This window comes from Pangasianodon hypophthalmus, chromosome 3 (assembly GCF_027358585.1).
Source record: "Pangasianodon hypophthalmus isolate fPanHyp1 chromosome 3, fPanHyp1.pri, whole genome shotgun sequence".
In the NCBI taxonomy this organism is placed as follows: Eukaryota; Metazoa; Chordata; class Actinopteri; order Siluriformes; family Pangasiidae; genus Pangasianodon; species Pangasianodon hypophthalmus.
The window spans coordinates 18,767,186-18,792,568 of NC_069712.1; the positions used below are offsets into that span (position 1 = coordinate 18,767,186).

At 40.5% G+C, this 25,383-nt stretch overlaps 1 protein-coding gene across 2 annotated transcripts in view; it reads right to left on the minus strand.

Annotated features, from left to right (window-relative positions):
* Positions 1-25,383, minus strand: part of lrmda (leucine rich melanocyte differentiation associated) — a 229,505-nt gene that overhangs the window by 26,641 nt on the left and 177,481 nt on the right. For both annotated transcript variants that reach the window (XM_053232432.1, XM_026933173.3), the window contains one exon: positions 158-239. In XM_053232432.1, the coding sequence (XP_053088407.1) occupies positions 158-239 (82 nt within the window). The remainder of the gene's footprint in view (positions 1-157; positions 240-25,383) is intronic.

Consider the following 25,383-nt stretch of genomic DNA (forward strand, 5'->3'; position numbering starts at 1 on the left):
CTATTTCCTTATAATAAATGTTATAATATAATATAATATAATAAATCACTGATCTAAGCTCTCACTCCCCATAGTAGGATTATAATATTTTCAATTACTTTCAAATGCCTACAATTTTTCTATTTACCTCTGTTGGCAGTATAGTTTACAACCTTACCTTTTGGGTTTTTTGCATCTTTGGATCTTGGTAGAGGAGTATAAGGCATAGAAGTGGTGTCTGATCTGCGATCACTGAGATCCTACAAAACAAATAGAGTAAACCATGAACTCATTGTGTTGATGGAGTCCTCAATATAGCACCTGTGCTGCTCTGCATTGCAATCTGAGTGGATTTATTAGGTTGGATAGACAGGAGAAATGTACATTATTGATTTCTGAGCTGTGAATGCATTGATCCTAATTGGGTCCTAAATGAAAAGTACTCATTTGTCATCACCAATCTGGAGCATTCATCCAGACTGATGGCATGAAAGGCAGACATAGAGTGAGAGAGTGAGAGAGAGAGTCACAAAGAGAGCAAGACAAAGAGAACGAGAGACAGAAAATATAAATCATGGGGTGGGGTAAGGGAGAAAAGCTTCACTGCCATGACTGATTGCCCAAGTGCCATAAATTTTCAGAGTGTGGTGGAAAGGTAATGTTGGGAGCAGCACTCCTGCTTTTATCAGGGTGCTGGACAGCTTTCATTATCTGGCATGAGAGGAGGGGAGAGAGGAGGTGAATAGGGACCCTGCCTTTGATTATCTCTTTCCTTCTTGTTTGAGAGAGGACGAGGGAAAGGCCCCCACTAACACTCAGTCAAGGAGGATGCTGCAGGTCAGCTCAGGGTCAGTGTGTCGCTTACTCTCTAACTCCTTCATGACCAACACACACTGTTGTGTGCTGGCAAGCCAACAGGTGGCATGACACTACAACTCCCTGAAAACAGTCCGTCATCCTTTAGACTCAGAAGGCCTCACTAAACAAATGTAGTCCACTATTTCTTGTCTTCTGTATAGTGTTAGTCATGAAAAAGCCCTATTTAGCCTGTGAGCACTATGAGTAAGGCAGTCAACAACCTAAACTCCTGCACAAAACAATTCAGAAGGTACTTAATCATAGGGCAACACTGACAAATTTACTCTACAGAGGGCTAAGCACAGAATTTTCCCTACACCAGTTGCTGTTAATATATCATTGGAAATGCTATTTCTAAATAAACTGCTTTTTTGCTTGTAAACACAATGGATTCTGATGAAAAATCATATTCAGTTAGAAATGCACTGATAAATGACATGGGAGAAAAAACATATAAAGAAAATTATCCATGCACGCATGTCTTAATCATTAGGCTTAAACTTAAGCATCATCACTTCATGCATGCTGCCATTAATTATCACCACACTTGTGTAAGTCAGATGGTGTGAGGTAGCCACGGCTTTCGAGCATGTCAGCACTTTCCTTGTTACCAGTTTCAATCTCCTCCTGCCATTTGGCTTTAATATCCTAAAGCAGCACTCGGAGAGGGAACGTCAGTCTGCCCTGACTAATTTCCTCTGGGCCTGACAGATCAGAGGCCTTCCCCACCAAACTGCCCTCTCCCCACCATAAAGCCCCTCGTAATCCTGCTGCTTGTCTACAATTAATCTTCCCAGTTGCCACATTATTAACACCACCACCCACAGGCAGGGTCTGGCTCTGCCCCACTGGACACAGTGCACCCCCTCCTCACCCCAGCGACCAGGCACGTCAATCACATGCCGTGCGCAAAAGTCGCCCGCTGTCAACATCAGAGATCCCCCCCGTCAGCGCAAAGCTCCCCCCCACCCCACCCAAACGCTGGCCAAGTCCACTGATCACACACCCACACCCTTGAAGAAGATTAATCAGAGCCCTCCCTCCCACTTCCTCCCCTCCCCATCCCCTCCTCTCTTTCTCTTTATTCAATGAGGCATCCTCACGATGAGAAAAGAGGCCTGGCTCATAATGGGAATCCCTGCGTAACAAAGTTAAAGGAAAACTCAATTTGAATGCCAGCTGTTATCAGGCCCCTTTTTTCTGAGCTTCTTAAAGAGCAGGCGGACAAGAGCTCTGCTTTGATCAGTACCCTTAAGATTTTACACAAACATAATCACAAGCCGAGGGGTCGCTCCAGGCACCAGGAATTCATTCATTCCTCCGGCTTAGAGAACACACAGGCAGTTTAAGGGCCTTTGCGTTCACAGAGCCGTTTATCTTTATTTGCTTTTAAAAGATATGCATCAGCTTTTCACTAACTCTCACTAGTTACAACTTTTATGTTTGGATTGGTCATTTAATAATGGCTGATAATGACATGAATTAAGATAATGTGCTCGTGAAAGGTACACTGAGGAAATATATGAGCTGATCCCAAAGGGAAACATGAAACAAGAATCACGATGAGAATAAACACTATCACAGGAAGCTTGATCCTGATGGACCGTGGATAAAAATGGCTTCTAAAGCAGATATGGGGCTGTAACATGTATACTCTTTCCCTCATCTCTCTGCCTGAGTGAATCTCCATCACAGAACACACAGAAATGGTGCAGTCTGCCTCTGATCTATCTGTGCATCATAGGAGCACAGCAGGTAATCCCATGGAAAAGCCAATAGATATAGACGTATATGCTGAAAATGAAAGGGATGAATTGATTATTTTTCACATGAGCACATAATATTAAGTTATAGCTTTACAGTTAGCATAGGTATTACATCTGATTTTGCTGTTGTTTACTCTGACAAATCCCATCCTACCCCCCTCCAACACACAAACACACACACACACACACATACATATACATACACAAATTTTTTCTTACTATCCTTCCACTCACATACTTATTAATGGAGCTAACTCTAACCCTACTAACTAACTAGCCTTAACCGCAGTAACTAAAGTTTGGCTTTTAGGGTTTGTTTTTCTTTTAAATAAAAGCTGCAGTCTTTGTATATAAAAAAAACAGTTTTCCTCATGGGGACCAGCCAAACGTTCCACATGGTTAAAACTGTCAAATATTCTTCCCCATTTGGGGATGTTTAGTCCCCACCAACATATAAAAACACAAACACACACACACACACACACACACACACACATGTGCACACACACAAAACCACACAATAAGACAACACAACAGCACAACTGCATGTGGCTGTACGTGTAATGGTCAGATGGGGGCGCTGCAGTGTAAAGTATATAAGCGTCTCCATGGCCACTCATGGTAGCGAGTGCTGGTTCTCCAGGCCGTGGGCATATGCTGCCTGCTCACATCATTATTGTCTTTATACACTGAGTAATCACAGCAGTTTATGATAATGCAGTCGAAATTTACAAGCTGGGGAAAGAAAGAATCACGAATAATGGCATTAACAGAGAAAGCCACAGCACCCCTAGTCCCACTGGGGGCTTTGCTATCAGAGGCAGGACTCCTTGCTGAAAATGTCACAGTGAAATATGACTCCGTCGCTGGATTATACATCATGCTCACACTCTCTCCCTCCTTTGGTCGTTTGCCCAACACAAACACAGTAAATGCTGCTAAATCCAGAGTCGTTCATGATTATCATCTCCAAAACAGATCTACTTCAGAACGAGAAGGTGAAAAGGAAGCAGCCTTTTCCGGGGAGCTTTTTTTTTTTTTTTGTATAAACAGCAGGCCCCAAAGCTAGAGAGACTCCCCCTTGAGCACTCAGCTCCTCTGAGCAGAGTCTAACATCCTCAGTGATTTTAGCTCAACTTATCCTCACAATTCTGATCAGGGGTACAATCTAATCACACACACACATACACACACACACACACACATTAAGAGAGAAAGAGGGAAGGAGGAAGGAGCAGAGATCAGTGTAAACACCAGTACTTTTTATCTCCTTATACATCTGGACAAGTAGACAAAGTGCTAAAACGAAATAAATGTGGCCTGACAGCCACTTCAAAGAGTTCAGCCAGGGGCTTACTGCTACTTAAGGCGTAGGAATGTTGTTGCTAAGCATCAGACTACAACCTATCAGGCCCTACAGAAGGGCCTGGTTTCCCTTTAAGAGGCAGAGTGGGAAAGCAAGAGAGCGAGAAAAAAAGGGGAGGGGGGCAAAGGAGAAAGCGAGAAAGAGTGGAAACTCGACAGTAAGGGGAGGCTGGGGATTCAAGGAGAATTTGTAGCTTAAAGCAATTGTTAGAAGTAACAAGCTTTCTGCTTTGTTTTCTCTTGACACCATTTCAGCTTTTTGTGCTTGCAAAAGACATGTAGAAAAATGCCTTTTGATATATTTTCTCTTTGGGTCTTTATCAAAAAATATTTTCTGTGGGCACGAAACTTTCCCTGTCTTTCTCGTAACACTTGCAGAATTCTCTGATGAGCTGAAGATCAGAGAAAAGCAAACTTATATGAGCATTTGAGTCAACACCAAATGTTATTTTGACATCTATTTTCAATAAATTTGGCCTACAAATTTTACACTGAAAAACTGTATGTTGTTTATTGACCTGAATCTATGTTGTGACTCTGAGCAAAATCTATTAAACCACACTCATATTTGCACTGATATTCAATCGTTTCACTGAATGTGGAATTTGTATTTTATTATTTATTTCAAAGCTTACTAGAGTTAAAACAACAAACTTGACCAAAAAGTAGGACTTGATGAGAAGATGGAAAAGTGGTATTAAGCTCATGCTGGGAGGAGAGAAGAGTTTCTCCACAGCACTGCAGCGCTTACTTCCCTAAGCCTGTGCACTAGTTTGAAATCTGTATCTCAGATAGGATTCAGTAATGTGTTTTAAGTTGTTGCATGTATAAAAACCACAATTTCTATTTTCTTAGCTAATGTAATGGTGTCCACCCTTTCAGTGTGCTATGGTGGCAGTACTGTGTGACTGGCAGCGAGCGAGCATTTAATGATTAACCAGTTCTGCTTCAATGAGTTTGTGCAAAGCAAATGGATCATATGATCAGTGATCACAAGCGAAACCGTTTTTGCCTGAAGGTTGGCCCCAACGCTTACCAGAGCCGATTCAGTGTTAGACAAGCAAAGGTGAGGCACAACAGGAAGTTAATCGTCCATATCAACAAGCACTACACTTAACTTGCTTTTTAGGGGTTGAATTTTAAAGAGCCAGCTGACCTTTTATTGCCGAGTACTTCTAAAAGTCGACCATGGTCGTTTAAACACTGCCTGCATAGGTGTAATAAACAGATGAAAATAACACAGGCTTGGGGGTTTCCAATTCATTCAAGTCAAGATTAATGCTCTTATTCATTTACATATATATATATATATATATATATATATATATATATATATATATATATGTACACACCCATACACACACACACACACACACACACACACACACATATATATATATATAGTTACGGGAAGCTTTTAACCAAAACCCTTTAACAAAAGCTGAAAGAGTTGCTGGTGGCCAGGCTTGATTTGTCATTTGGGTTAAGTTTTAGCTCTGAGCAAAACTGTTACATATTCACCACTCCTGCACTCTGTGCACATGTAGATCACTGATATAAACAAGATAGCAGCGTTCCTTAAGGGCTAAAGTGCCAGCAGAACTTCAAGGTACATTAAGCTTGTCTATATCAGATATACACTGCACACAGACTAACATGTCATTAAACTAAACTAAGAGTTCGGCTGCAGATGATTGACAGAGAACAAATTAGATCTACATAAAGCTAGCCAAGAGTGCTTTTAGTATACTGTTGAATAGTAACTCAATTCCCAAATTCTCAACCGTTAAAAAAAAATCTAAGAACTAATTCTTTATCACTTAAACATCAAACTAAATCCCTGCAAATCCTGTCCTCTCTCTTTTCTCTGCATTTAATACACACTCTTTCAAAACGTGACACATTGTGGATCTTACTGTTCCTATTAGGAGCTGCATCTAATGTCAGAAAGGTTTTTTTTTTTTTTTTTTTAAAGTATGCAGGATGTTAAATAATTGAAGATTCTCTGAGCAGGACTGTCACACCGAGTTGTCTCGGATGTTTCCTGTGCAATTAGATACTTTGAGACATTTGAAGAGGACTCACAAAGCAGAGTCACAGAAAGTGACATGTGAACTTAAAGGAAATTAGCTCTTCACCCGAGTGAAATGTGACAGTTACTTAGCAGTGCTTAGCTCTCAGTGTGCATCTGTGAAGTGCACGATTCTTTTTTATTTTTATTTCTTCTTCTTTTTTTTTTTATCAGAGATCATAAGCAGGATGAAAACTAATTTTGTACAGGTGAAAAAAAAAAGAAATCTGAATAATGAGATCTCCTGATGCGTGCAGGAGAGATATGGGACACAAGCAGGCATGTGCAGACATACACACCCTCATACTGACACACACATGGTTTATAAATGTGCTCATTAGTGACTAACCTGATCTCTTTTGTTTTGTCTGACAACAAATGAATGAATGCAATCATGGTATTCAGTGCACACACACTTGGGATGCTAACTTGCTATAATCAATATTGCGTTTTTAATATTACAGTGATTTCAGCTAAAGGATGTGACAACTCCAGCTAAAAGACTGTTTAATGGTCTTATTTTTCTTCTGGTATCATAGAGATGGATAAACAGACACACAAACTGATCACACAACATTTATAAAGGGCAAATTCATGACTGCAAAAAAAAACCTAACAGTTCTGACTGTTTCCAGATACTTACAAATTACCCGCCAACTTGCAGTTATTGGAAATTGCGCCGAGCCGTAGGATTACAGACTGTCACTTTTTATGAGCATGAGTAATACCACACTCACCATACTGTTCTTACTCATACCAGACAACAGGACAAACAATAGGGGGAGAGATGGAGAGAGGCTCCAGTGGGTGTACTTCTTGGGTTTGTGCAGTGTAAAAGGCTGGAAGGGAGAGATAGCAGTCGGGCCGCTCCTCCCAGCATCCTCCCCTCCCGAGGAGAAGGACTTATGAAGGTGAGCGCCTCGCTGACAGGCACGAGAATAAAGGAGACAAACCCCAGATAAAAATTAAATAAAAAGTAGCTGTCTTAAACAGTAATTGCACTCCTTTGCTGAGCAGGCTTTCAGATATATAAACTTGATTTACTATCAGCTCACAACTACAAATCAGGGGGTCCGAGAAACACTTGTGCTATGAAATTGTTTAATCTCATCAAGTTCTGCTTTCACAGCAAGCCATAAATCACAAACTCTTTGTTATCATAGACCTCCATGAGCGCCTCTCAGGCAGGCAATGGATCGTGGGTATATATAATCTTGACTGCACAAACAGCCGGGTTGTCAGTGGCTGAAATACTTTCATATTAGCTGCGCTGCAGCTGCTGGAACACAAGCCTATGATGGATATCTCATTTCCAATGCTCTGCATCTATTTCCAGCAAATTATTACGGCATAAATTTCTTGTCAACAGAAACGGCCAATTAATTAAGTTAAAAATGGACCCATGATCGCATCTACAAACCAAATAGAAGAGCAGGGGCCATTTTACAGTAAGTGGATTTACCATTGGGTCAGTTTAATGAATGATTTTAAACTTTGTCATAAACTTCGAGACAGGCCAATATCCACACAGGAGCCCCTGCACAGACTAGGTGTTGACAGATTTACATAAAGCTTATTTATGTGTGGGGCCTGCAGTTGATGGCTGAGGTAGAAATAAAGTTTACTATTGCCCAGAGGAAGCCGCCAACCTCGCATTTTCCATCATCAGCGAAATAGGAGATAACCGAATAATACCTCGACTGGTCTTAACACAATATACAAATTTAAGGCTCTATCAAAGTGAATAATTCATATCCATACACAGGGCATTTATTTTGCATTGGGTCATTTATCAGAGAGTGAATCCTACAACAAAGATGTGCACGAAGATCTATGTGTGTTTTGACTTCTTCTGAGATAAATCAAGCAGAACCATTACACTGGTAGAGACTCGGGTGTGACTAATGACATAAGAACAGCTAAATCTCTCACGTCTCAGAAAAGAAAGAAAAATGGTTGCTTTTTGCCTGCTATCACAAAATATAATAATAATATTAATAATGATAATAATAATAATAATAATAATAATAGAAACATAAATACCAAATGCAGTCAATAGAGGCACTAAAGTTAATAGGGAACATAAGATAAAGAACCAGATAAGGTGCATAAGATTGTTAGTTTACTTTAACAACAGTAAAATTGAGCATTAAGTGCAAGTACGTTTATAATCTAGTTTATTTTCCTCATTTCCTCTCTCTTTCTCTCTCTCTCACTCTCTCTCTCTTTCTCTCTCTCTCCCCCTCCTCTGACCTACAAGTGAGAGCCTATCACACAAGAAATATTCCAAGAAATATCAACATATTTAATGATCATGATACATTCTAATATAAATTTTTTGAATCTGGCACTTTGTGCACACCTTTCAGATTCTACTTCAGATAAGAAATACCAAACAAAGGCCAGCTGAGGGCTGATCAGTGTTTACTTAAAGCCAGCATATGGACCCTTAACTTTTAGTGTTTCCGAATGGCAGCAACCACTTTCAAAGAACATAAAGGTCAACTAAAACACAAGCTTGAAAAACACAACAGGCTAACCATCAGTGTTGAGTGTAACTGTGATAGGAAGCCCTCTCACTGGTCTAAACATGGCCGGGGCTGGGCCTACATGCCATGCTTAAAAAGGCTATGTTCTCCTCTGAATAGCCAAGCTTCATTTATTATTTATAATCCTGGCAGTCTGACCACTGATTAAGGCAGCAGAAATTTGTTTTACCGGACTTTGCCTTTAATCTGTCTCTCAGTGAGATAGATTAGCCAGGACTGTGCCAGGACTGAGCTCTCTTTGCTTTGCTCTGTTTCCCTCTAACCGTGACATGTCAAGAGCAGACACATCTGTTTCGATGTGGAAGACAACTCTGGTCCACGTCAGCCACCCCCCATTTTCCCCCTCCCTACAACTTTCACTGAGTATTGTATCAAACAAATCCCTTCCATGACTGAAATGATAAACCTTCTATTTAGGAAATAAATAAGAAACTGCTTTATCGTGTGAGATGCTCCATTCTGCTTTTTAATGGTGGCACGTTAGCAGTGAATAAGAGAGGGTTTAATAAACTAGGCGGAGGGCCAGTCTCAGGGCTCGCCGTCTCATGAATGTTTTCTGTTTCCCTCTTGGCCTACTCTCTGGTGCTAAATCATTGGCCGCTGTCAAGGAGCACTAAGCTAGTGTGCGTCATTGGGGAGTGCAGGAAGCACTGGGTATAATTCTGTCCATCAGTGTAATTTATTATATTGGTAGCTTTGTAATCATGTGCAATAAGTTATAGGGCCTGACACAATGGAATTTACTTTGAAGGCAAAAGTGTTCATCATGCTTAAAGGTCTGGCCAGACCTATTCTACTGTATTTACATGGGGAAAAGAACATAGACAAGTGTTTTATTCCCCTATCTAGACACTGACACAATGGCTTTGTGGACACAGGACTGGAGAGAGAGACAACTAAAAACAAGAGAAAGGGCGGAGTGATGTCTGGATGTTTGTGAACTGTTGGCGGTGTCTGAGGCTGTGTCCGTTGCTATTCAGTGAAATTCAAAGTGGGTGTGCCAGGTTGTATCCCATGGGAGCCTTTCAAAATTCTATCCTGGTATAAAAACACCAGAGCTCGCTCTCTCTCTCTCTCTCTCTCTCTCTCTCTCTCCCTGTATAAAAGAGATGAATTACATCTGTATCTCAACAACCTAGTTTTATTGTCAGATTTTGACTTAAGCAGTGGTGGGAAAACAAGGCCATATGGTATTTTTAAAACATTTGTCACACACACACTTTCCATTTTAACAAAACAGATCAAAATCACCTAAAAATAGGTGTAGGAAAAAAGTCAAAGATGTCAATTAGTTTATTAATCATGGACGTCATTTCCAGAAGCGTATTCTGCTGTTAGTTTGACCTAATGGAGATGCAGTCTGATTTTCAAGACGGGTGCCTACGCTTTCACTGTGGATACAATTGTGTTTAGCATAAAAGAAACATGGGGTTGTGAAGCCCTAACAAAGAGCTATATCTCCCTGTGGCCCGCTCAACATGCCACATTTGCATATCAAGCCGGTGGGGCTGATATGTAAACGTGTTCCTTCATCAGATGGTGCTGACGTTGAGAGCCATTCAGCTGCCTGTTAGCGGGCTGCATTAGCGCCAGACAAAAGCAAAGGGCTCTGAAAGAGACATCTCGTGTCACAGCCCATGAGAGATAATGAAATCGTTGTACCTCCTTGATCACACACACACATACACACACACAAATTCCTGTACACTTCAGTGAGATAGCCTGCCGTTCATTTGGTTTTCATCTGAATGCCTTTTTTATCTGAGCACTTCAATTTGCAAGCCATGCTGGAAGGCAGTGCCTCCTGATATGTTAATTGGGGGGTACTTAAGCACTAAAAGATTAACATAAAACCCTTTAGAAACAAGCTAATAGTTTATGATAATTCATCCATGGCCTTTGTCTGTCTATCACCACACTGCCTCCAGCTGTAATTTTATCAAGAGGCTGTAAAATATCATTTAAACAAGTTCACTTACTGATAATTAATAACAGAAACTGCTTTATTCAATTGAACTACTCTGACACCATTAACAATCCAGAAGTAAAACATAATTAAACCATTCTATTTTATTAACCTATTCATTAAGTTGTGCAAATGATGACTCGGAAGCACTGTCACAAAGAGCAATTAGAGGAGCACTCGAGTCTCTATTTAGGCCGTGTTTGATTAGGCCCTTTCAATTAGACAGGTAACAACACAATCTGACACGCCTTCACATGGAGCTTAAGGAGAAAGGCAACAAAACAGCAAGCATCCCGCGCATAATAAAAAAAAAAGATCACTCATCTAAATAAAATATATTTTAAAGGAAAACTTTTTTATTAAATCTCGTCCACCCACTGGAAAAAAAAAACTGTTTCATATAACTTGATTTCCACAAAATATAAGACTGGCACCATTTGTAAAATATTCTACTGTCATTAAATTAGTGATAGTCATGAAAATCAAGATATCTCCTTCATCATTTTTGTTTATTCAAACAATTTAACTTTATTTAAATCATCCTACTTACTAACTAATTAATAGAAGTAGTATTTCTCTCCTTCTTTCTCTATATGCAGACTCCTTGATTACTTTTATATACAGTACTTCCCTTTTTATGCCTGCTGTGTTAGTGTGCCAGAAGAAAAGAAAAAAAGAAAAAAAAAATTAAATTAAGCTATTGATTAAATTAAAAAGATGTCTAGAGCAACCTACCAGCTAATTTCTTGAATGGCAGTGCACCTAAGCACCTATGCCATTTCTAAATTAAAGGAAGATTATTATTTGATTTAAGGTTTCATTGCTTGTTGCACTGTTTATGGCTCAACATAATAATTAATTTCATACTTTAAAAAATTAAACAGATTACTTTTGAAGGTGTCTTTGCTTTACAGAATTTCTTTTGAAGTGCCTTAGACTTTTGCTCTGTCATATCAACCTGAACTCAATTTCCCAGAATCATCTGCTACAAGACATATCACCTGACCCCTCACAAGACCCACTCACCAGAATTCTAATCACACACACACACACACACACACACACACACACACACACACACACACACACACCTATTTCAAATCAAGAGTTCACTATATACACACATATCTCAAACCTGTTCTCATTGCAAAGTATCACTCCTAGCTCATCACTAGTGATGCTAGCCTTTATCTTTGAGTGCATGCTGTTATGCTGTTCTGGTTTTTGACCTTGACTGTTTGTTATTGAGTTTGGTTTGCCTAGTCTAGTCCTTTCATGTTTCTGACTTTGACTTTGTGTCTGCCCTTTGGATTGGTCTGCTTTGCTGATAAACTTGCATTTGCATCAAAACCTCTGTACATTCAAGGCTGCATACTGCAGTTTTATATGATTTTATCATTTTCCTACTTGTTTATAGCTTGGCTGTCCAATACGTTAAAAGAAGAAAAAAAAAGAGGTTCCACTGGACTTTAAATTAGTATAAATATGTCCTAAAGAACTGTAGTCTTAGAATCCAGTAAAGCTGATGAAGGTGTCTTATAATGATATGTATGAGGTGATTATACATTTTCCACCTCATAACCCTTCCTAATCTAATCGTAACCCAAGTTCCCAAGGCACTAAGCCTAGCAAAGTCAGTACTGAAACACTACAGGCTGTCTAACCTCAACCTCATTGCTGTCCAACATCGACCTCAAGTTGTGGTCACACTATCGGTGACAGGCGTGACTGTGTCCATCAAAGTGGCCGAGTAGCCCGTCGCCTCATGTACAGAGGCATCTTTATCAGTGTGTCTCATTTGGCCTGCAGCTCGAGAGCACGTCTCTGGAGTGTCAGAGAGCAGTGGAGTGGAACTGTGAGATGGGAGATCGGGCCGCAGTGGCCAGATCGTGTATGATCCTCCACTCAACCCTCATTGGTATGTTAGTCAGGGGCAGACAGATGCACCAGGTCTGATCATGGGCATAGAGAAGGGCACCACATCGCACCACATCACTCCAGAGCAGGTGTGGCTGTGGCCTGGCAGCTGATCTCTCTCTCTCTCTCTCTATACTGAGTGCATTCAAATGTGTCTGCCTCATGAATTATTCACCAGGCCTGCTCTTGCAAGTGCTCAAAAAGGCTATTCATTTATCTGGCATACCTGAAGCGTGGCAAAATGATTGGTCTGTGGCTGCTGCTGCTGCAAAAAAATGTTCCTAAACAATTTGCTTCAATTTTCGACAGGAATTATTCTGTTCTTTTCAGGATGAGACAGGCCGTGTGCATAATGATGTTATCCTAATGGTGTGACAGTAAGGCTACAGGCCCATGACATTTGCTGAAGAAATGCATCACTAAGCAGCCACTGAACTATGTTCTTCCTGGTCCAGGGAACATCTAAACCCACAGCAATCCATCTTCCAGAGGTAATATGCCAGTCACTGCCAAATAGATACATCCAATTATTCATTCATTCATTCCTTCCTTCATACTGAGAGATAAACAAGGTCTTTACACATCAGTCAAGTGCCGTATAATACACAAATAAGCAATGAATTTGCAAATAAGTTGGTAAAAACCACCGGAAATCCCTCCTAACATGATCAAGGTGCCCAGGTCAGAGCCCATCCTCCACCGCTCCAGTCTAGGGTGCTGCTACAGCACGAGGCACAATTAAAGGTAAGGTGAGGTGCAAATGAAAGGAGCTGGAGTGCTGAGCTCAGAGGCAGTTCCCTGATGGGAGTGTGTTAGAGCGCGTTACGGCTCAAGTGCTGAGATTGAAAACCCAATTCAGACAGGAGTGGAGTCAGCTCCCACTGCTCACCTCTAAAAACTAATGAATTGGTTGCAGGCGTGACAGTCGAGTTAGATTACCTTGTATTTTTATCAGAGTGAAGAGTCCACACTGTCACTGCATTTAGATAATGAAGTACAGCATTACACACTGCCTTTTACTCTGTGTATTCTCTTGTGCAGATGAACAAAGCTAAAGTACCTATACATGAACTCAAACATCAGGCTCAATCGCATTTGACTGGCAGCTAATTCATTATGTAACCCATAAACCCATAGTATGCTGTAGTTAGAACCTTAATTACCTAGTAAGTTCAGCAGTGCTCCATTAGGCCATGACACTACCAAGACATGACACTTTACATAGAGTAACATCATGTTATCCATAAACTTTATTCATTTCATTCATCTTCAGTAAAGGCTTTAGCTGGTCAGGGTTACAATGGATCTGGTACCTATCCTAGGAGCAGTCCACTGTCATTCCAGTGGCGGGGCAGTCCATCGCAGGGCACAATGCACACACACATTCACACATTCATTCACACCTTGGGGCAAATTAGCGTGGCCAATCCACCTACATGTTTTTGGGAGGTGGGAAGAAACCAAAGAACCAGGAGGAAACCTACACAAACGGAGAACACGCAAAACTCCACGTAGACAGTAACTCAAGCTCAGGATCGAACTGGGGACCACGGAGCTGTGAGGTAACAATGCTACACACTTCAGTGCAAGGTCAAAGTAGATTTTTTTTTCAAATATTCTTCATATTTTTCAAACAAAACTTCATACACATATTTAGCGGAATGCAAATAACATAGCATGAACTAATTTCTGCCAAGTGAGACAGAAACTTATAATACCAAGGTCATAAATTTGTGCTTGGACAAACATATTTCAAAATAGAATTAAAGTAAAACCCACTGAGCAATATTTTCAAACGTAAACATTTATTTAGCATCTGTATTTCACTAAAAAGAGCTGCCTATACACCTTTATGGTCAGCCACCACATGCAGGAGGAGCTGACACAGCATGTATGGATCTGATATCCCGCGCTACAGCACACCTCTAAAATAACACAAAGTAAACCTGGAGCGAGACCCTTTATCTGCTGTGTGAGGCTGTGTCTGTGTGTGGCTGCGGAGAGTCCCGAGTCCCATCTCTGGACTTTATCTGTCCCACTGCAACATGACAGTTTGTAATATAAAAGCATCTGGAGTCTCTTGTGAAGCACACGCTTATCTGGACCCAAACATTTCCCTAGTCCAGACCTCACACTGACATGCTCGCCCTCTCATCCAATCTCTCTCTCTTTGCCTGAGTGCACAGTCCTGCTGCTCTGTGATATAAGCAACAGTTTACATCCACGACAGAACTGAAGAGCTCACAGACAGCTCACCAAAACATGTCTTATTCACGATGGACGACACCTGTTTGTCATTTTTCTCGTGAATCCGCATCTGGGAAGGTTATCCTCGGTTCACTGTGATCATGATTTACAATAGAGATGGACAGCATGCATAATGTTTTAACAAAAGAACCGAATTTGAAAGAAACACAAGCTAGCCAGTGGTCTGACTGATGACAATGGAAATGTTTTCCTGATTAGATATCACAATCATTCATGACTAGACATTTAAATGCTATAAATGTCAGTCAGAAGAGGTGCAGCAATGTTTTGTTAAGCCAACAGAGTAATCCTCTGCCTTCCATCAGATAGAATTGCACTCCCTGAGATATATCTACTCTCTTTGATGTCAGTATGTCCTGCATGGGGCTAGCCATCAGGAAGGAACATCTAAGATTACTGGTTCTCGTTTTTTCCCCGTGGTTTTTTTTGTTGCACAGCTGCTATTGCTGCGCTGGTAGTGGCCTAGAGCCTGCAGAGGGGCTCTTCTGATTCCCTGAGCACAGATCAGGCCTGCTCACATGGCCTGTGGCTCACTTCAAACACGGGCCAGCGGGGCCAGCAAACTCCCCCTGAGCACTAACCTGCTGCTCACAGCTCCTCTCTCTCTCTCACACACACACAGACACACACACACACACACATCCCAACACCAACACCCTCTGTAAAAATAGAAAGAGAGGGTGGGGATTTAAGACAGTGTATGATATGGAGCATGAGAGAATGCTCTGGGTTTGTTTAGGAGTGTGTGTGTGTGTGTGTGTGTGTATTATGTGAGTTTGTGTTCCTCCTCAGGGTAGCTTGGGGCATGGCATACAGACCTCACAACCTTGGACAGCTAGGGAAAAACTTCTCTGCTGATCCAATCAAATTTTAATGGACTAGGCAGTACATTCTGCACAGATGTGATGATGTTGTGGCAAAAAGGCACACACAGGAGTGAAACATCGCTTCACTCCTATAGAACATTAAAGAGAATCATAACCAGGATAAATTACACAAAGAGGAAGGATTCATGTATATTATTACATTTTACATTTATCGTCATACTTGGAATGCTATATTTCACTTAAACACTTAAAAGGGAGGAAGCTGACAACTTACTTGAGAAAAGCTCTGATCCTCATCAGAATCATATCCACCAAAAAGCTCTGAATTCTTTCCAGCCGACTTGAGGATCAGGGCTTGTGGAGTTTGCAGAGGGCTGGCCTGCAAATCGCTCATTTCTGCTCTCCTCATGCAGATGAAAGTGCAATGTCACAAAGGATTACACAGCACATTTGTGCTCTCTCTCTCTCACTTTCACTGAATAAGGAGAATCGGCTTCTAAGCTCTAATCATTTCCAATTAAGCACATCTCCTGACGCCCTGCAATGGCTGGAATGCTGCGCTTTCACTCCCAGTTCAGCCTCCCCAAAAATAACACTTTCTGGAAAGTTCTTTTTTTTATTTGCAAGCTTGTATTCCTATAAAATGCCAGCTAGTTGACAATCGAACTGAGAATTGCTTCGATGACTAACTTGTTATGATGAAAAACGCTCAATTTCCTTGCGGTGCTTGACAAGGATGTGATTTGGATCAATTCAACACCACTTTTGTATTGCAGGCATCAAATTAGCATCGTCTCTTGTTGTCCTTTCTTCCTGAACGTCAGGACGCTCTTTGCAATGTCAATCAAAATTCTTTCACCTTTGATATGCGGAAGAGAGGAGTGTAAATTGTTTTTATTAAAGCTGTCAGGAGTTAAGATGAGAGTGATCATGCCCGACAGCGTGTTGTCATCTCCCACTGACGACCATAATGAGAAGCCTACTTATGAATGTCCTCTGCCCTCCTGTTTGTCAACGGGAACACAGTCCAAACTGCCTTGCCACTTACTGCAAATTGTGTCAGACTGTGCCAAAAACCGGGAGTGAATACAATGTCACCGACAACCCAGAAGAGGAACGGTGATGATTTGACAGAAGAAGCCCATTCAGGTTGAGGTTTAGGATCATTCCTCACAGGTTCCCTTGGTGACCTTGAGAGGAGCGGCACCTCAGTGCTGAACGGTCTCAGTGACAGCACTGGGCAATCGATCTCAGCTTTGTGCTGTCTGAACAGCCATCAGCTGACACCCTGGAGGAGTGCAGAGAGGTTTTCCATCCTCAGCAGCCAGGCTGAGGGCGACAGCTGTCAGAGGCAGTTCCGCCAGTAACTCCACAGTCACACAGTGGTTTCTACACACAGCCTCACATCACTTACATTATCTGATCCCGCACTCTAAAAAACTGGGTTAAATGTAACCCATTTTGAGTCATTGCTGGGTACCCCATGCTGAGTAAATATATTGGATTAATTTCAGCACACACTGCTTTGTCAGATTATTTTTTTTAGCATTATTTCTGGGATGTTCAGCCTGTAACAGATATGCTAAAATTACTGACCATTACTGACCATTTTTATTAAGTTAGATTAGGATGTTTGCTTTTATTTTTCTGTAAAATAGCTACTTTTGCTTGCAGATCCTGTTGGCTAAGCTTTCCCTCCCTGTAATTTTTATTTTGGGTAATGTCAGCTGGTCATTTTTGTATGTAACTTAATGTTAGCCATATGTAGTGGCCTGGCACATAGTGAAGTTTTGACATCTTCTACTATATATAGTGCTGAAAACTATAGGTGTTCCTGTTCTGAAATATCTTTTCTGTTTTGTATGTTCAACCATACGTTACAGCACTTTAAAGTCTGGTTTCCTGCAAAAGTGCAGGAACATAATGGTCATTTTGACACTCGGTATCTGATTACAAACTGCACTGATTAGGCTTATATCCATTTTGCTAAGGCACATAAATATCCAACAACTTGATGAAAGCCTGGCATTCACTACACTTAGCTAACAAGGTTTTAGACATCTTCATGCAGACTGACTGCATTTAGTGCCATGTTTGTTAAACTGGTTGCTTACCCAACATGAGTTTTGCAAAAAGATAGCTTAGGCAAGATTAAAAAGTAAATAAAAACATTCTCACAACATTCTGATGAAATATATTGAGGTTTTTTTTTTTTAATTAAGGTTTCAATGAATGTTACAGAAACTTTTCCAGAATTTAGCCATTACAACATCTGATGAGTTTTCTCAGGCTGCCACACATACAGTATTTATTGGGACCAATTTCCACATGTTTAATCCAGTAAGAAATGTTACTAATGGATTTTCTAAACTTGCCTGTGACTTGCCCCTTGCCTGTGACTTGAGAATTCTTTGTGTTTATTAAATAACAGGTTCTAGTGCCAATCCAGCTGTTTTGTTGTGCTAACTACCTAAATGCAGACATAACATGAAACCACCCAGCAAAATGACCAAGCATCTGGGTTATGCAAATAACTGAGCTTTTTTGTTTGTGTGAAATAAAACCTGTGGCTTTTGTAAGTGAAATAGATCTCCTTATGGAAGTAAATACCCATAGATAACTTTTTGGGCCAATACAATAACAGAATAAAGTTCTCAAAATTACTTTAATTCATCATATTATTAATAAACAAAAGACATCAGATGTCTCTCAAGTGTGCAGTGTGCTGCCAAATTACTCGAGTAAACAATTGTCTGCAGATTAAACCAGCATCCAAGCACAATGGCACAATAGGTCTTTAATGGTTAATAAGGCCATGACTGTCCCAGCCTTACAGAGGCAGCTCAATCTGGCTGGGTCAGATGAGATGCTTTCATAATCAGTCTCTGTCACTCGCCACATCCATTATCTTGTCTGTGAGTGTCCTGGATGGCCCTGTGGAATTCCCAGGGATGAGCAGGGCTTTCTTACTCTAATCAGAGCTCACAAGGGTCCTTTGATCCACTGGCCTCCTCTCTACAGTACACTTCATCACCTTTATTTTCTGCCATAATTGCATGTGAAAGATTCCTTCTTTGATAATGCCTATGTGCCAATCAGGCAAGAGCAAGGAGAAGAGTCGTGTGTAATGTCTGATCGGAAAGAAAGGAAGCTCCTGTGCCTGCATCAGACAAGCACGTTTCTCACAGATATGACATATCTATCATCCCCACACAGGATATGAACCATGCTGTTGACTTAATGCAGAGAGAAAAGCACAAGAGAGAGGAAGGAGCGGGGGAGAGCATGAGTCTGACAAGTGAGAGGAGAAGAGAGACAGGAGATAGACTATACAGGAGCCATGAGTGAAAATTATGTTGGATACAGCAATTATTTTAGCTGATATCTCATGATTACAGGTAGCATCCTTAGTTTCTGTCTTGTACCACATTGTGCACAGTCAGGTGTATCTGTCTGCCATCACCTGCTGACAGAGCCACATGCTTTTCAATTACCAGCCCGTCCCCACGCTCTCAGCACTGCTCACTGACTAATAAACAATTAATTGTGTAGAGGGAGAGTCTGCTAAAGACACAAACACAGCCTCTCCACAACACATCTCCCCTGTGACTGACTGGTATTCGGCCCAAGCCTCTAACAATTTGCATGTTCTTGATCAGTATTCGACCTCATCATCTAGACAGATGGGCTCTGTGGCAGCTTAAAGTAGTGAAAATTTTACACATCACTAGAGGGAGCTCACGGTCATAGAGATAATAGATAAACACAATGTACAGGCAAGAAACTAGAATCAAAGAAGAGCTGATTGTGAATAGTAGCTGGGTGTGGTGTAGTGAAGGGTAACCAGCATGGCTTTTGATGGGTAATAACTTAGATTTATATAAATGGAGACATGCCAGTGAAGGATGCATAGGTACCTCACTAGGCTAAGCTCGACATGCCAACAGCACCACCATCTTCAAAGAGGATGACTTTACAAGCTGAACTCACTAAACTTAGAGCAGTTTAGCTTTTCTCCAAAAAACAAACAAAAAATCATCACCCTGTGGCAGCATTTGCAAGTAAAAACCGCAGACATCCAAAAACAAGAGAGCAAGGACTGACTTTACCCAAATGAAAGCTCTGACTATGCTTTTATTTTATAACAGACTTGGGAAGTAAAACCATTTAAACTCCAAGCTAGTTCTTGGCTTGCTCTGTGTTCTTATTGATTGTTAATATTTGATTGTATGTGTGAAGTTTATTATGTTAGCTTATGTTAGTTAAGTAAGGAATAATACACGACAGACGTCAGTTCAGTTATATGAAAATAGTCTACGTCGAGGTGGTGTGAAATTCTAACGGTTTATAGCTGGAATTAATATCACTTATAGCAATGATAAACATTTGCAGGGCACCATGTCTGTTACAAAACGCGAACACCCGAGACTCCTTCTATAAATGCTAAATGAATGTTTCCTAATAAAAAACTTCACCGCATAAATGATTACATGCTTATTTCTAAACAACTTTTTTTTTTTTTTTTTTTTTTTGGTGAAACATGTTTATTATTAGACTTAGATTACGTGGCATGTCCACAATACAAGTTTTTGTTTATGAGCTGTTACTACAGAAACAATAACGTATTAGAAATGATGCATTTATATACACCAATAGTTCACATTACAGCCAGAACTACTGTCCGAGCTGTGCTGTTACACAAAAATAAAGCACACCTTCTTACCAATCAGATTCAAGGATTCATACATTTAGTGACACCCCAATGCTTTGCCAAGTTTCCAGCAGCTAACAGCAGCTTACATGGCATCTACTGTTTTCCTATATATGGAAAGATGACCCCAGTCTGCTAACTTGATAAACAGAAAACAGATTTTCTTCAGGCAGTTGTAATTTTGATGAACCAGTAATATGAATGCAGGGCATGAGATATAGTTTCAAAATGTCTTCAGAGCCAGTGGTGAGGGATCCCAAAGTCATCTAGCTCCCTTACAAGTTAGGGTTAAAAGCACAGACATGCTCTCTTAGCAGCAGTTAATGTTGCTCTTAACAGCTGTTCATAAGTCATGGTGATGTTAGGAACGCCTTCAATGAGTATTTCATACATGATTTATGTGAGTGATTTTCAGTAGCTGGTATCAAAAGTCTGGTGAGATGGATGTAAGCTTTATTACAGACATACATAGTGATTGAGCAGCAATGCAAATATAGCATCCTTCTGGAGGAGATGATAAAGAGTCTCCCGAACTGACACTGGCAAAAATGAAAACATGGACCCAACAAAAAGAAAAGGCAAAGACACACAGCAATCGCAGATGCTGAAACAAAACAAAAAAAGCAAAGGTACATGCAATATCAAAAACAGGAATGATCCAAACGAAGGAAAGCATCACAATCCAGAAAGGTCAGTGTGGAAAATACAAACAGCATGCCAAATAATGCACGCTCAATGTTACTAGAGATGTGAGAAATGTCCTCAGCACTTTGTGTGTAGGTCAGTTCAAATAAGTTCAAGTAGCAAACAGCAGTAAAATTAAAGAACTAGTCTTGACTCTATGAGAAAAAATACAGATCTATCAGATTTCTTACACATGCACAGATATAAGGCACTGCTGTCAAATTTCATAACTAACCTACTAACTTGTGATCAATGATCACATATGGAGGAGTGTATTGTGGATTAGCTACATGGACAAATCTATAAAACAGAGGGGCTACATATGAGCTCCCTATTTCATAACATACAGTTTATCTAAATACAATACTCAAACTAATAAAATAACTTCAGGGAGCTAAAGGGCAAATCCAAAATGTCTTCCTACTGGCCGTATAGCCCACATTTAGGACTAACAATATGGACTGACAATAACTGTCTGCATAGAAGCAGCCATAAATAAGGATGACATTGCCAAGTCTTTACCAAGTTTGTTAATCAGAAACATTCATGCGCAGTAGCCAGAGTAAACTGAAAAAAAAAATCTTTCTTTTTTTGGTGTTAGTGGAGACAAAGACCACACTTTACACCGTTTGTGTCAAATTTGAACAGTGATTTCAAATGGGAAACATCATCTTATTAATCCATTTTGGATTGGGTTTCTCATCATTTAAGTAGAGAACAGCGTGATTTTAGGACTGGAACTAACTGCTCGGGAGCATTGCCAAGAAAGCCATCAAGTGGACAGACTTTACTATATGGACTTTGACATCATCCCATCATCCGCATATTCAGACAATAAAAACTCCACAAACTGAAAGGCAATTTAGCCCATAGACATGCTGTCATACACCCTCTCTCTTCCCCATCATGACCAATTAGCACTTCTTGACAAAGTAATGGCACAGATGGAAAATGGCTGCCGTCCCAAACCTAATGGTAAAATCAGAATATGCGTAGATCTTACAACAGTCAATAACAGCATAAAAAACATGTACTACCGGTGGTGGATGACACTCTGGCACAACTAGAAGCTACAGCAGTGTTTCACAAATTAGACATGACATCAGGATTTTGGCAGATACTATACGTGAGGAGTCAGTGCCTCTGACAACCTTCATTACACTTTTCAACAGGTGTGCTTGAGGCATCTTCCTTTTGGATTTTCTTCAGCTCCAGAACACTTTCAGCTGAGGATTTCCCAGATCATTGCAGACACAGGAGGCATGCAGACAACATTCTAGGGTTTGGAAAGTTCTCCAGAAGTTTGAAAATGCAGCCTTGCATTCAATGGCAAATGTAAATTCACTGTCAAGAGAGTGAAACCGGCACTGCTGAAAATCATCCTCACCTGTTCTAGGGTTCTTTATTGGAGGTTGCAGAAGATTCTGATTATGAAACAGCTTAATCAGTAGCCCTCAGGTTCCCCAGAGGCTGAGAGGGCAGTGCACTTTGTGATTACTGATCAAAAATTAAGAACGTTAGAAAACTATGCTGGCTTATGCATCAACACAGTTGATTCATGGTGTCATCTGCAGGGTTCATAATAGGCATAACAATAAATCAGCAATTCCAGTTCCTCTGTAGACACTCCAACATAGCTCCTCTCAAAACTACAAGCCTACAAAATGGAACGCTCAACCAATCTTAGAAATGGGACAAATAGAATCAGGACAACTCTAGTCTCAGCCTCCAAAAACTGTGGAGGGTCTGATACTTATTGTATAATTTTTGGGCCATATATTTCGAAATCTTAATTTGTTGCAGCAGAGTTTTAGTGATTTTGGGATTTAGTGATTGCAACAAAATAATCTTTAGTTATCCCTCAAATCCATAAAAGTTAACAAGTTTTGTTTAAAGCAGGTAGTGATGAGCAAGATCATCTTGTGAGTTTACCAATAGGCTACAGGAAAAGGTCAGTGATTGGTCAGTTATGATATCAGTCAAATGTCCCTTTTCTATTAAAGTAAGCCATTCTTAGCCACATTTACTGATAAAATGTACCAGACTTTCTAGCAAATACTAGAAGTCTGGCTTATGAGACTAGGACAACTCAAACCACAGGAAAAAGTCCCAAAGTATGGTTTACATCCAAATCTGTCACTGTGGAGACAGAACTAAGAACTTTAAAAAGAAGCAGAGCCCAGTTTATTGTTCAGTCTGACCACAGTGGAACAATGACCAAGTCTGTGAGCATTCTTAATCATCCTTATGAACAAACAAAAAAGGCTGGACTTACAAACAAACAAAATAACTACAGCAGGATGACCTGTTGTCAAGCCAAGTACAGAAAAAATTCCTTCAGCAGAGTCAGCAAGTTTAGGTGGTGTACTTGGCTGTCAGCTTATATAACAATGCTCTTTCATAAATATGTTGTGAAGAAAAGAAAAAATGAGCAATGTTGAAATGAGCAAAAAGTCACTGCAGATTAAAAATTGTATTTAGAGAATAACAGAGATGTTTGTACAGTGCCTTGCATAAGTGAAGCATGGTGGTGGTAGCATTATGTTGAGCATTACCCTTGGCCTCTTTGTTGGTTCTATGACTAATGCCTTCTTACCTGCTCACTCGATACGTTTTCAAAACTTTGTCCAGAATTTGTTTTGGTAGTGCCTTGGTTTTTATTATGCTGATTGTTTAGGTACGTTCTCTGTCAAACTCTGGAGTCTTTCAGAAGCAGGTATATTTAAATTGAGATCACATGACAATTTATTTGCACACAGGTGGACTCATTCAAACAATTACATGACTTCTGATGGCACTAGTTGCTGTTGCTGAATTGCACCAGAACTAATTTAGAGGTTTCAATGCAGGTTAATACTTATGCAATCACAACTTTTACATTTTTATATGTAAATAATTTTGCAAGCTATATTAATTTTCCCCCACTTCATCCACACATGTAGTCACAATCAAGTCCATTTCAGTTTCATGTTGTAACACTACAAAATGGGGAAACGTTCGGGAGTTATCCATATACAAGGCACTGTATACATAGAAGGGTTAATAACAGAAAAGATTAGAAAAGAGTGCAGAGGAAATTATCACATCTTCAACAAAGGATATCTGGAATGAGATATTTGGCATAAGATATTTAGAATGTACAGGCAATGATATAAAATAAATAGAGTTGGTTGTGAATGGTAGCTGTGTGCTTCCAGAGCTGTTGATTATTCCTCAAATTAAACACAGAACTCGAGATTAAATGGAACAAAATGTCAGAGAACTTTTGTTATTCTAAAAGGAAATGGTACTGATACTTGTTTTCACGCACAACAGAATAGGAAAATTCCCTCATTCTGAAATCGTCTCTCACTTCCGGCTAGCTTTTTGAGATGCGCCGGAGCTAGCGAGAGATAAATGAGGCCTGTGGTATTGAAAGGAAGCAGATCTTTACCATGGCACTATTTACTGACATTAAGAATGATAATATCTATCAGCAGGCTGTCAAAGCCCCAAGTGGGCTGTGCGGAGAACAAAGCGCTCCACTGTCTCTCTTTTCAGACGCTTACAAGGAGATGTTGATGTACCTGCTATTCAGGTGCAAATAATGTCATCGCCTGCACCAGGATCAGGGCTTTTAACTGCGCTGTGGTGATGAGTAACTGCTGCCCTCAGCTCCTCCATGCCTCCTCTTTGCCATTGAGGCTGTAAACAAGCTCGCAATCAACATGCTGCTTAACGAGTGAACATGTGATCACTGTGCTCTTGAGCTCGTGCCATAAGGGTGTGAGCTAACAGTTTGGCTGCTAGCAAAAGAGGAACAAAACACAAGGCAGAGATGGGATGCATGTGTATAATTACTGTTGGCCATCTTTCAAGCCGCTCTCCTCTCACGAGAGAGATGTGTGACAATATATGACAAGAAAGCAAACACGCTTCCCCAGCAGAATAATAGAAGCCATCAGTAGTGTACCAGACACACCTGTCTGGCTCTGAAAACAATGCCACGCTGCCTATTTATTAGGTGCCAGAAAAGTTTATGTTTGTACTGTGACAGTGACAGAAACTTGATCCCTTTCATTATTTGGGGATCTCAAGCTTAGAGAGGAGGGAGGGGGGGAAAAAAAGTCTGACTCTCATTTTTTTTTCGTCCCAGCTCACAGTGAGTTCTCTTTCTTCCTGATAGCTGTCTGCCATGGTGTCAGAAGACAAATAACAAAGAATGTCATTCTGCACAGGGGAGATTCTGCTCATGTTTCCCGGCAGTCCTCCCCGCAGCAGTCCAGTTTCTGTCTCAAGGTTATCAGGACGCTGCAATAATTCATACCCCACTTCTAAAACATTAGATTAACCTGAGATGCAAATATGTCGGCGTTTGATAAGTCAAGCTAAGGTCTGATTGACAGGTAGGCTGTGTTCTAAATGATGTTGTGAATTTATTTT